At 48.0% G+C, this 13,042-nt stretch overlaps 1 protein-coding gene across 2 annotated transcripts in view; it reads right to left on the bottom strand.

Moving 5' to 3' along the window:
- The window catches only part of HK1 (hexokinase 1), a 61,935-nt gene that overhangs the window by 33,262 nt on the left and 15,631 nt on the right, over positions 1-13,042 (bottom strand). For both annotated transcript variants that reach the window (XM_019731719.2, XM_019731720.2), the window contains exon 2: positions 9,662-9,824. In XM_019731719.2, coding sequence (XP_019587278.1) covers positions 9,662-9,824 — 163 coding nt within the window. The remainder of the gene's footprint in view (positions 1-9,661; positions 9,825-13,042) is intronic.

The raw sequence follows: 13,042 nt of genomic DNA, 5'->3' as shown, positions 1-13,042 counted from the left end.
GGGAGAGCTGTTGTTCACAATCTTAGCTGTAGAGGGCACAGCTCACTGGCCCATGTGGGAATCAAACCAGCGACCTCAGTGTTAGGAGCACAGCGCTCCAACCACCTGAGCCACCGGGCCAGCCCGTTAGTACCCATTTTTAAATTTTGATTTGTATTTCTCTGATGACTAATGACAATGAGCATTAGTCATGTGCTTCTTGGCCATCTGTTTACATTCTTTGGAGAAGTATCTACTATTCAGACCCCCCCGCTCATTTTAAAAATTGAGTAGTCTCTTTAGTGTTGAGTTGTAAGAGTTTTTTATGTTCTAAATACAACTCTCTATCAGAGAGATGACTTGCCAATATTCTCTCTCAGTCTGTAGGTTGTCTTTTCACTTTCTTGATGATGACTTTTAAAGCATAAGAGTTTTTATTTTGCTGAAGTACAATTTATCTCTTTTGTTGTTTGCGTTTTTGGTGTCATTATCTATTACAAGCTCCATTGCCAAGTCCACAAAGATTCACTCCTATGTTTCCTTCTAAGAGTTTTACAGTTTCAGCTCTTACATTTAGGTATCTGATTCATTTTAATTTTTATCATCTGAGGTAAAGGTCCAACTTCATTCTTTTGCATGTGGATATCTATTTATGCCAGCATCATTTGTTGAAAAGGCTATTTTTTCCGTCAATGAATAGTTTGGCACCCTTTTCAAAGACCCAGTGACCATAAATGTGTGGATTTACTTCTGAACTCTGACCTCTTCTCTTCCCTCAGTTTTACTGAAATATAACTGACATGCTGCACTCTCAGTTCTGACCCACTGATCTATGTTTCTCCTTACGCCAGCACCACACTGCCCTGACTACGGTTGCTTTGTAGTACAGTTTGAAACTGGGAAATGAAAGTCCTACAAGTTTGTTCTTCTTTTACAAAATTGTTTTGGAACTTCGGGGTCTCTTGAGCTTTTTTTACTTTTTAAAGTAATGGCTGTTTTTTTGTTTTTGTTTTTGTTTTTTAAAGCATTCTCTTTTATAAAGCTAATGCATCTTTGTATTTGATTCCACTAAGCTGTAAGCTCTGACACTGCTGTTTCTGGAACTTTAAATGGTGTTTGGCATACAGTAAGAGCTCAGCAAATACTTGAACTAACAAGGGTGTAAAGGAATGAATACACAAAGCAAAGAATTCTTACACTGGCTATCACTGTTCTTCTCCTCTCTCAAGTTCCTTGAGGGAAGGACCACAACTTAGGGTTCTTTGCATCTGCCTTTGACTCCCAGAACAGCTCAATAAATGCCTGGTAGCTGCTTGGTCACAGGTGTTGGGGGCCCATTCATTCATTCATTCATTCAATTATGGCACCTCTGCTTGCTGTTCATTAATCCTGAAGCAGTTATGCCACTGGTTGGTTGGTTGGTTGGTTGGTTTGATTTTTAAATAACAGCTTTACTGAGAAACAATTCGCTTACCATACAATTCACCCACAGTTTAGTACATTTTAGTATATTTACAGAGTTGTGCAACCATCACCACTAATTTCAGCAAATTTCTGTCACCCCTAAAAGAAACCCTGTACGTACCTATCTGCAGCTACTCCCCCATTTCCTCCCAACCCTTGTTATCCAACAACAACCACTAATCTACTGTCTGTCTCTATAGATTTCCCTATTCGGGGCATTTCATGTCAATAGGCTCCTACAATTCAGTTACGACTGAATTGTATTCCATTGTATGGCTACACCACATGAAGCCACTGGTTTTAAATCGCTTCTGTGGTCTAAAGGAAAGAGACCAAGGGAGAAAGCTAGGAAGCGGGTGTTACAGATTTGTGGGAAACACTAACCCAGGTTAAAACACTGAATTCCACATGAGGTGGCTTCTCGCAGGAGGGTGAATTACTAGACTATCAAAAGCACATTGTTTTACCACCAGCTAACGCTCGCGGAACCTTTCTATATTCCAGTCGCTAAGTGCTTCATATGCTTCACTTTCCTCTTAACCCACTCATCCCTATGAAATAGGTACTATTATGATCCCCATTCTACAGACATACAAATAAAGGCCGGGAAGGTTAGGTAACTTAGCCAAGCATACAACCAGTAAGCAGCAGAGGCAGAATTCGAATCCAAACCCTAAATTCACAACCATTGGCTAAAGCTGTCTCCTGGACAGACCTTGAGGACAGTCTCCAGGATGGCCTCAGAGTGAGACTTCAGCACACCTGGCCTGGCTACAGTCCTTTTGGGGGCATCTTCAATATCCATGACTCCCTGCAGCTTTTGGTTTTGCTGTGTTCTTCAGTGAAGATAATGAAAGCTCAGTCTGTTAAACAACTAGAAACCGCTTATGCATGGGGAAGTAAGAGGCACAAAAGTGAACACTATGCTAGGATAAAACGATGAGTCCTTTTTGTTTCAACATTTTGATTTGCTGTTTCAATGTTTAAATATACATTTATTCATTTCATGTTTTACACTGGCTTTCCTCATAACTTTTTAAAAAGTAGCACAGGAAACTTTTCAGTTGCCAACCTGCTGAAAAGTCTCATTTTCAGTTGAATCCAAGATCTAAGTGAAAGCTGGTTCTTGTGCTCAAGTTCCAGGTGATGGCGGCTGGGGGAGGGGGGGGGGGGCAGGGGGAATTTCTGCTTATTGGTGTCAAATGTCTACACAGAGCAGGTAAGAGCTTTCAGCCCCTCTTGCTGGAAGGGTTCAGGTTTCAGGCAGCACCTTTGCAGGACCCAGGCCGGGAGTGTTTCAAGCAGCATCAGTGAAAATGACCTCAGCTGCTTATGATGTGGGAGCGGTCTGGCCTTCGGGTGCGTGGGGCTGGCCGACACGTGGGGCTGGCCGACACGTGGGGCTGGCCGACACGTGGGACTGGCCGACACGTGGGGCTGGCCGACACGGCTACAGCTCCGCGAAGACCCTGTCCCAGCCCAGCCTCCTGCTCGGATCTGTCCAGCCCAGCTCTCCACTGCTCCTTTTTTTAAAAAATAAGCACAGGTCAACGGAGTCCCAGAAAGTTAGGGTCAGAGAAGGTGACTAGGAAACATGGCTTTGAGCTGTCAGGACAACGCTAAATCCCGGACACGTCATACACCTACGAGTGGGAATTGATGGCGTAAGAGGGGCTCTTCTTCCCTGAAGGCAGTTACAAGGGGCCCTTGTCAAGCCCTGTGCAGCTCCTGACCCGTCCCTGAGCAGTGACCCTGGTTGCAGGGTGTGCTTGTAATCACTCAAAGAAATGGCAGTTGGCACCTCTTCTATAAGTCACATTTGCAGCTCAAGAAACATGGGAGAAACATTAACTCACTTTCTCGGTTGATGGATTAGGAAGCTCCAACGAAACCAGCTGAGTGACTTGCTCATGGCCACACTTGTGACCCTACCTTTTCTTGCAACTACTGTGATGCTCATTATTTTTTATGGGTCTATGTCTCATTTTCCTCAGTTGGATGACAGGCAACTTGAAAGTAAAGGCAATCTAACATGCTTCCCTCCCCCCTCTAGTATTGAGGTGCACACAGCAGGTAACCATTAAGTGTCTGCTGCTGATTCAATAAGAACTACCTGGGCCAGATACACGGTTGGTTTGGTCCTACTCTCCGCCACGCAAAGGACACCAAGGAATGACTTCTGCTAAGGGCAACAAGATATCTGGTAAACTTTGTTGGCTTTATAGCTGAGGTTGGGGGTGGAGCTAACCCCCTGCTCTAGCTCCAGGGGACCAATGTGTACTCCTGGAGTATCCAGTCACCCACTTGGCCACTGTGATTGGTTCAGGATGGGCACATGACCCAAGTCAGCCAATCATCGCCCTCTCCAAGACCATCACTAGCATCACCAGTGCTGAGGTGAGGTGTCTGCTAGGGCTACCAGGGCTGTCTCTGCCACTGTAAGGGAGAGGAGGCCTACGGAAGACACCAACACAAAGACTGAAAGAATAACAGACAGGTGAGTCCCTGGATATAGAAGCCAACTTACAACTAGATTTCCTAGTTATATGAACCTAGAATTTTCCCTCTTTTACATATACAAATTGGAGTTAAGAGTTCTTTCAGCGACAAGCAGAAGGTTCCCAAGTTCAATATCCTTTATTAGGGAATGAGTTTCCCAAATACCTACTTGCCCTCATAACAAGGAGGGTCTATCGACCCTTCTACCTAAGGCTTGTTCCCTGACGCGGGGCTGTGGTGTCCAGTCAGCCCACTGCAGAGGCGCCAGGGCTGCTGTCTGCACATCATCCGCATTTTGGGGGGGCCTGGGGTGGGGTGAGACAGCTTGCCTTTTCTTCTTCCTCCTCCCCCTGTAACATCACAAGGGTGACAGTGAATTCTAGAAAACTACATCTTTCCTCCAGGGTTAGACCTACACACTGAAGCCGGATGGGAGGGGTGTCTTCTGACTGGCCCATCAGTTGGGAAGGGCCTTCCCAAAAATGTCTTACAAAATCAGTTATTAAACTACAGCAGTGAGGAAGAGCATAATGACCTACAGAAACGCTTCTGTTTCCAGAACACTTTCATTTGATCCTCTTGACCGCCTGAGGCAGGGAGGGCAAGGATTATCATGCCCATTTATATTAGGTGGGTGCAAAAGTAATTACGGTTTTTGCAATTTTCAAACCTTTTAAACTGCAATTACTCTTGTACCTAGATGAGGAAATGGAGGATTAGAGAAGTTATGTGACTTTTCCAAGGTCACACAGATAACGAGCAGCAGAGCCAGAGATGAATCCAGTGTCCTGGGCTTTTATTTTCTTTTTTCCTTTTAATTTCAAGTTCAGCCTCTGTTTGCAGCGGAGGGCTTCCCTCCATCTTCCTCTTTAAATCTTTGGCCTTAACCTTCCTTTTTGCTGCTGGTGCCTCCTACTTGTGACTTCTTCCCACGTTTCCCATTTCCACTGAAGCCAGGAGAACCACTCTGCTGGAGAAGGCTCATTAAACAAAGCATCTGAAGGGGCCCTGGCAATTCTCCACTTTCTAATGACAGCCATTATTACCAGCAAATAATGAAAAACAAACACGGGGACAGATGTCTCTCTTGAGTCCAGGCCTGCGCTGGAATACAGGACAAACAAAAACCACTTTCATGAAATGCCTACGTTTGCCCTTCTCAATGATTAATTCTGCACATGAGATCCAAAGGCTTTCCCTCCTGTCTGCAATCCAGCTACTTGATGAGAGTTCTACACCTTCATCAAAACCCAACTAGAACGCTAGACATTCAGGAGATTTCAAAGATAGAATTTTGAGATAATTCCACCATCTCCCCACATAAGGAAACCGAGACAGAGAATGACCAGCCCAAATGTTGTGGGAAAAGAAATAAAATGTTTTCCTGCGTTTGGCTGGAAAGTAGTACTGTGTATATTTGAGTCCCCAAAAATTAACTGTGACCACACCACAAATCGAATATTCTTTAACTTACCCTCTGGGTAAAGAGCGTGCTAGCAACCATGAAGCAGAAACAAGGAAATATTCAACTCAATTTGTCCTCAAAAGCTTATAATCTAATTGGTATTTACAATTTTCTTAGTGATAAATGAGAAGAGGATAAAAAAGGGGAGTTTTTACAAATGAGACACAGAGCAATCTGGGTCTTCTGAGGGAGCTGGACCCAGCACAGAAGCTCTTCCAGAGACGGGTCGGCTTTGAAGAGAGACTTCTGTTCAGCCACGTCACCAGAGTAAAAAGGCTTCAATATCTTCCTTCTTTTATTTATTATTCATACCTTTCCTACTCCAAAAAAGATATGAAGCAGCTAAAAGCCACTTTAGGGTTTAAAAAATAATAATATATAGATTACCGAGGAACAATTAAAGAAAAACCACTGCGCATAAGAAAAATGTCCAAAGGGGAAAAAATTAATAAAAATGGGCAAATACATTGATGAAAAATCGGCAGAGTTTGAAAATTCTTGAGTCCAGTCCATCAGGGCCAAGGTCAGCAGGAAAGGAAAGGTTTATTTCTCCCTTTGACTTGGAAGTCCCATCACCAGTTAAGGGGCATCTCTCCACCGAGGTGAGTCCAATTATCCCTCAGTGGTTTGGGATTAGCGCTAATTCTGTCGCTGACTAATTATACAGTTGAAGCTGTAATTAACATTTCAAAAAGGGGACAGCACCATGGTGTACCATGAAGGACACCAGCATTCTGACTACTCCAGCGGACCTGGTTTGGGTTGGTAAGTAATGAAGAGGAGGTGAAGGCGGAGGCACTTCTGTCACCAAGTGGCAGGGACTGGACTGGGGTCAAGAGTCCGAGGCCTTGGCATCAATGTGTCAGGATGGGGCAGCAGAAGCCATTCCAAGAGGAGGTGTGGGCCCCAGGGCACCTGAGCTGAACCCACACATGAATACCAGGAACAGCCATCGGAAGAAAGGCTATAGGGTGTGTACGGTTGCATTGTGTCCCCAAAAGAGATATGTTGAAGTCCTAACCCCTTGGTATCTGTAAATGTGACCTTATTTGGAAACAGGTCTTTGTAGATGTAATCAGGTTGAGATGAGGTCATTACTCTGGGTCCTAATCTGATCGGTACCCTTATAAGAGGAAAATGTCATGTGGAAACAGACACACACAAGGAGACCACCACCACGTGACAACAAAGCCTTGAGATTGGAGTAACGCAGCTGCAAATCAAGAAACGCCAAGGACTGACAGCCACCAGCAGAAGCTGGAAGAGGCAAGGAAGGGCTCTACCCAGAGTCTCGAGGGAGCTACTGACACCTTGATTTTGGCCTTGTAGCTCCCAAAATTGTGACACAGTACATTCTTGTTCTTTCAAGGCAGCCAGTTTGTGGTACTTGTTACAGCAGCCTTGGAAACTAACACAGGGTGGAAGAAACAGTGAGGGGGTTTGGGAGAGGGCTGAAGAGGGTGGCGGGGGCAAGGAAGGGCGCTGAGTGCAGGCGGGCAGACCCGGGCCCTCTGCACAGGAAGGTGGTCCCTGTACTGCAGGCTTCATTTCACCTCCTCCTCCTCGTCCTGTTCTCAACACCACGCTGTGTTCCTGAGAGGCCCTAAACATCTGGTCCCATCCACACTGGAGAAGAGAGAGGCTCAAAAGGAGGCATGAGGCCCAGGCTACGGGCCCCCATTCCACAAACCCTAGGACAGGGATCCCCAGCGTGGCCTATTCCCACATCTGTCACCCCACTAAGGCATCACTGAATGTGAGACACATCATTATTTTATGGAATGTGAAGAAAGAGAAAATGCTGCCAATAATAAAGATGTGATTATTGTACAATGCCCTGCTGATCTCAGAGACAGTCAAATAAAAAAGTATCTCAGAATAGATGAAATGTGGGGGGAAAGATCAAACAGGTCTGGGGAAAAGGCAGGTGAGCTGGGTTAAGCAGGTTTCTCTCCTGCAGTTCTGTCAGGCCTACAGTACTTGGTGTCTGCTACGAATTTCTACAAGAGGGCTCTAAAATGTTGTTTTTCCCAGATAAGTCTTAAGTCCTGAGCCTTGTTTTGAAGAGTAGCTGATGGGGGCAAATTCCTAGATTACTAGTATAGTTGGATCACACTTTGAGACCCTCAACCTGGAAATGGTTAGGGAAAGCGTGAGGAGAGCACCCCCTGCTGACATCCGGTCCTGGGCAGGGATGCTAGCTGGAGGGCAGGGTCAGGCTAGAAACATCTTTTTGGAAGTGTTAGCCCTGGGCCAGTCACACAGGATCAGGTGCCCTGCAGACATCAGGTATCCTTGTGAGCTCTCCCAAGCAAAGCCAGAGCAGGGGCCCTGGGAGCGGCCCACACCCACCTCCCCTCCCCTTCCTCTTCTCTCAGCTGGCACCAGGCACAGCCACACCTCCCCTACAGAACCCCACTAATTCTGGAAAGGCTCAAGTGCTCCTTGATGTGGGAGTCATCCAGGGCTGGAACAAAGCAGGAGTAAACTATAAAACCAGGAACATCACAACAAAAACTCGGGGCACACCACACTCTGAGGGCCAGAATCTCTTTGGTAGTTCATAAAAAATGAAACTGCTGGTAACCAAGACCTCAAGGAAAACAAAAGGATGGAGGTGGAGTAGATTTTAAATAGTCAAGAACCATCAGAGATACAAATGCCAGTTTGTATGCATGAAGCAAAGCCCATCAGTGGCCACGGAGCAAACAGCACACGTGTCTGGATCTCATTCAGGACTTGTAAAGACCAGCTGCAGGGCCAGCCTGGTGGCTCAGGCAGTTGGAGCTCCGTGCTCCTAATGTCGAAGGCTGCCGGTTCGATTCCCACATGGGCCAGTGGGCTCTCAACCACAAGGATGCCGGTTTGATTCCTCGACTCCCACAAGGGATGGTGGGCTCTGCCCCCTGCAACTAAGATTGAACACGGCACCTTGAGCTGAGCTGCCGCTGAGCTCCCGGATGGCTCAGTTGGTTGGAGCACGGGCTCTCTACCACAAGGTTGGCGGTTTGACTCTGGCAAGGGATGGTGGGCTGCGCCCCCCACAACTAGCAACGGCAACTAGACCTGGAGCTGAGCTGTGCCCTCCACAACTAAGATTGAAAGGACAACAACTTGACTTGGAAAAAAGTCCTGGAAGTACACAGTGTTCTCCAATAAAGTCCTATTCCCCTTCCACAATAAAATCTTTAACAAACAAACAAAAAATCAGTTGCAGGCACAGCAGGGCCACCCCACTGAGGTCAGTCTGCTCCCACACGGCATGCACTCGCCCATCTTTCATGCACATCAGCTGCAACAGCTGCAGTTTTCCTGACATCCATTCTGCAGGCGGCCTCCCAGATCCCCAAGTCACGGCTTGAAACAAGCCTCCAGAGCAGGGAGGAAATAGCTGGAGTATGTGAGGACCAGACTCTCAGGGCATGTACTCACAACCCCCAGAGAAACTTGACCTTCTTCTCTCCCTCTCTCGCATGTAGCAGGTGAACCCCCGCGTAGAGCTCAGAACACAACACAGAGTAGAATTCCTGCCCAAACAGGCACACCCACCCCTGCAAACTACTAACTGTGGGTCCATGGAGCAGCCTGGGCTGTGCCCTTCTCAGCATCCACTCTGCCAAGTGCGGGGGCGGAGCCCCCCAACTCCCCACCATGGGGCATGAGATACACAGGATAATGTTTTTCTTTAATTCTACTTCCCCTGGCGATTTCTCTGTGTTGGGGGCTACCTTGATTTAGCATCTGTGACATTTGTTCAGATGGGGCCTTGAACCTGCCCTCCGTGTCTGCGACCCACAGGGTCACGAGGATTGCTACTTATCTGAAGGGAGGCCTTGATACCCTGATGAAGAGCTTCTCCTAAAATGAACTCTTCAGTTTGTTCTGCAGCCTTTCATGTTCCAGAGACATAAGCATCGGTTAAGATCTTACACAGCATCTGGAAGGTCCATAAATATTACCCTTTCTTATCACAAGCCACTAGACAGTCAGTGTTGTCCAACCTCGGTATCCCTAGTGCCTGACACACTAGGGTAGATGCTCAGTAGACCTATGTTGGATGGATGGATGGATGATGAATGGAGGATGGGTGGATGATGAATGGAGGATGGATGAGAGAACAGATGGATGAAATGGTAAATGAATGAATGCGTGAGCAGATGAGTGAGTGAATGGATGAACAAATGAAGGAAAGTTAGAAGGATGTTTTCACCGAGTATTCAGCCCTTGGAGACAATCTCTGGATGAGAGACTCACCTGAACCATCAGGAATGGACCTTACAAACGTTGGCAACATCTTGACTGTGGCTGTCGGATTAAAATCCCGGGAAAGACCATTCTTCATCTCCTTCTTGAAACGGATCATGATATCGATCAGAGTTTCATCGGAGAGCCGCATGGCATAGAGATACTTGTCAATCTGGGGGAAGGATGAGAAGGACGGAGAGTGAAGCCAAGTCTGAGGAAGGTCATTTCAGCTCAGTTTGGCTGGGGGACGACAGGGACGGTGAGGTGCCACCTGCCTAAGATAGTCCAGCTCCCCTGGGCACTTGACCCCCCATGCTGGCACACCACACAATGGGAAGTCATTAAAATGCCATCAACCATGCCACTCAGAGCACACTTATAAATGCTCTGAGCCCCAATTCCTCCCCTGTAAAATGAACCAGATATCTCCGAGGTCCCTTTCAATCCTCAGACGTTACATGCCAGTTGCCCTTCGACCCCCAAGTATATGCCAGAAGCACCTTAAGCCTCCACACAACTCCTTCCCTCTGTGAAAAGTAGCTGGCTCATCCTCGCATGGATGGCAGAGCCACAGAGGTTAAGAATGAGAGTTCCAGGGCCAGCCACCTGGGGTTCCAATCCCAGCGCTGTCACTTACCAGGTGTATGAATTTCAATTTCCTTAACTAAAAACCTGAGATGATAAACTCACAGACTGTTGTAAGATCAAATGAGATGGCAAAGTACTAAGAACACAGAGAGTGTTCAATAAACATTGGCTATTATTACTAACAGGAGACAGTGCTGGTGGAGGGTTTCCTTGGGCATGATTTCTAGGTAGGTAGAAATGGTGGCCAGAGGGTTGGAAGCCTTCAGAACATGGGGTGGCAGGCCCAGAGCAGAGAGACCTCAACCCCACCATCCCCAGAAGGTATGGAGACAGCCAGCCCTACAGGCTCCTATGCCCGAGTGCCGCAGCTGATATGACCATGCTTCCAAGTCACACAACATATTGACCCAAGCTGCTCCTCTTCCTGGGTTCCCCCTTCTCCTCAAGGTTCCCAGGCTCCTAACCTCAGGCCCCCCAGGTTGTTATTCCGTCAGAGTATCTTCTCATTTATTCTCTTAAAAATAATTTATTGGGCACATACTGTGCGCCTGGCTCTGGGCACCTGTCCTCATGGCGCCTGTCCTTGTGGAGTTCGCCAGAAGTCACTCTGTCTCACCATTCATTCTTTCTGCCACTCATTGGCTTAGGAAGCCCTGAGAACCACATGCGTGGATTCCTGACTCCTCGGTCATTCACTGTAATGCTTTTCCACCTGCAACCCCCTGCCTTCCAACTCATCCTCTCCACCACTGCCACATTTGCCTTCTTAAACTGCAACCCTGGTCAATTCACTCCTCTGCTCAAAGCCTTGCAATGCTTCCCCATGTCCAAGGCACCTGTGCTCTGCAGGTATCACTCCAGGCTCCCTGAACTCTGGCCAACCCACCTCTACCATTCCTGGTAGGTGCTGGGCTTTCCTACTGAAATGCACCTCCTTCTCTTCCCAGCTATCCAAATCTCACCTACCCCTCCAGTTCAGATCAAATGTCACTTCCTCCTACAGATGGGCGGGAGGTGACCCCTCAGCACTGATGTTTCCACACAGTCTACCGGGACCACAGCTCTCTGCACCTGTCACCTCGACCTCCCAGTGCCTTGCAAGCGGCCTTGCACACAGAAGGCTCCTCGTGGATAAAGAGACAGATTTATGACCCAATGGAGCTGAAAAGACCTTGACGCTGATTTGCTTCTGAGAATGGCATCTCATGCTCACATTTCAGGGTGGCTGGAAATGTCCTGACTCAAGGACACAGAGTCTCCAGTCCTAGGTCACGTCTGCGTATTTTGGTCCTGGGCAGCCTTCTCACTTTGGTCTCCATGGCTCAGCTCCCCCAGGCCCTGCCTGCTCCTGCCTCACGGACAATCAAGGCACTGGCCAAAGTCCCCCAGCATCTTCTGTGGCCAGAGACAATCCTGCCCCCACCGCCAATCTCCTCTATTGCAACCACCTTTTCCTTTCCCCTTCGTGACAAAACAATGCAAAGAAGAGCAATCAAAAACCCTGAGAGGACCAGCCCAGTGGCTCAGGTGGTTAGAGCTCCATGCTCCTAACTCCAAAGGCTGCCGGTTCGATTCTCACATGGGCCAGTGGGCTCTTAACATGGGCCAGTGGGCTCTCAACCACAAGGTTGCTGGTTCAATTCCTCGAGTCCCACAAGGGATGGTGGGCTCCACCCCCTGCAACTAAGATTGAGCATGACATCTTGAGCTGAGCTGCCTCCCGGATGGCTCAGTTGTTGGTTGGAGTGCGGGCTCTCAACCACAAGGTTGCCAGTTTGATTCCTCGAGTCCCGTAAGGGATGGTGGGCAGCGCCCCCTGCAACTAAGATTGAACACGGCACCTTGAGCTGAGCTGCCGCTGAGCTCCCAGATGGCTCAGTTGGTTGGAGTGCGTCTTCTCAACCACAAGGTTGCCGGTTCGACTCCCGCAATGGATGGTGGGCTGCGCCCCCTGCAACTAGCAACGGCAACTGGACCTGGAGCTGAGCTGCGCCCTCCACAACTAAGACTGAAAGGACAACAATTTGAAGCTAAACGGCACCCTCCACAACTAAGATTGAAAGGACAACAACTTGACTTGAAAATAGGTCCTGTAAGTACACATTGTTCCCCAATAAAGTCCTATTCCCCTTCCCCAATAAAATCTTTAAAAAAAAAACCACTGAGAGCTGAACTAGAAATTGCCAGAATCACAGCCCTCGAAGCAGACATGCTCTGCTCTACTGCCAAGGCCAGCAGCACCGGCTCAGCAGTCCTTGCTGCCATGGCACCCACAGTCTGCTGAGGGGAAGGCAGTCACGACACGAGTGTGCATTAGAGGCCACAGGAGCACTGGGGGTCTACTGAGCTGGAGCCAGAAAAGGCTTCATGGAGGGGTGATGTCAGAGTCCACCTGGGCACAAGCAAGAACATGTGTGAAGGCCCAAGACAAAAGAGGGTGGTTTGTGCAATGAACAGAAATATAAACTCCAGGTGGATCAAGCACACAGTATAAGGGAGGCCACTGGAAAGACCGTCAAGAGCTAAATCGTGCAGGGCGGTATCAGCCATTAAACATATTTCGACTTGACCCCAAAGCACAGAGAGCCTTGGGATGACGCTGATGAGTATTCAGCAATGAGACGTGTGTTTCCGAAAGATCAGGCTGTGCGCTGGGTAGAAGCGGGTGAGCAGGAGCGAGGCCGTACAGTAATAGTCACCCTGCTACTCTCGCGTTTTGGACATGCTCCGACTGCCACACGCCTCACCTTACATCATCGTGATCTGTTTGTTGACATTTCCATCTCCTCTGATAACGGGGGA

The sequence above is a fragment of the Rhinolophus sinicus genome, linkage group LG07, assembly GCF_036562045.2.
Source record: "Rhinolophus sinicus isolate RSC01 linkage group LG07, ASM3656204v1, whole genome shotgun sequence".
NCBI lineage: Eukaryota > Metazoa > Chordata > Mammalia > Chiroptera > Rhinolophidae > Rhinolophus > Rhinolophus sinicus.
This window is presented reverse-complemented; position numbering and strand designations above follow the sequence as displayed.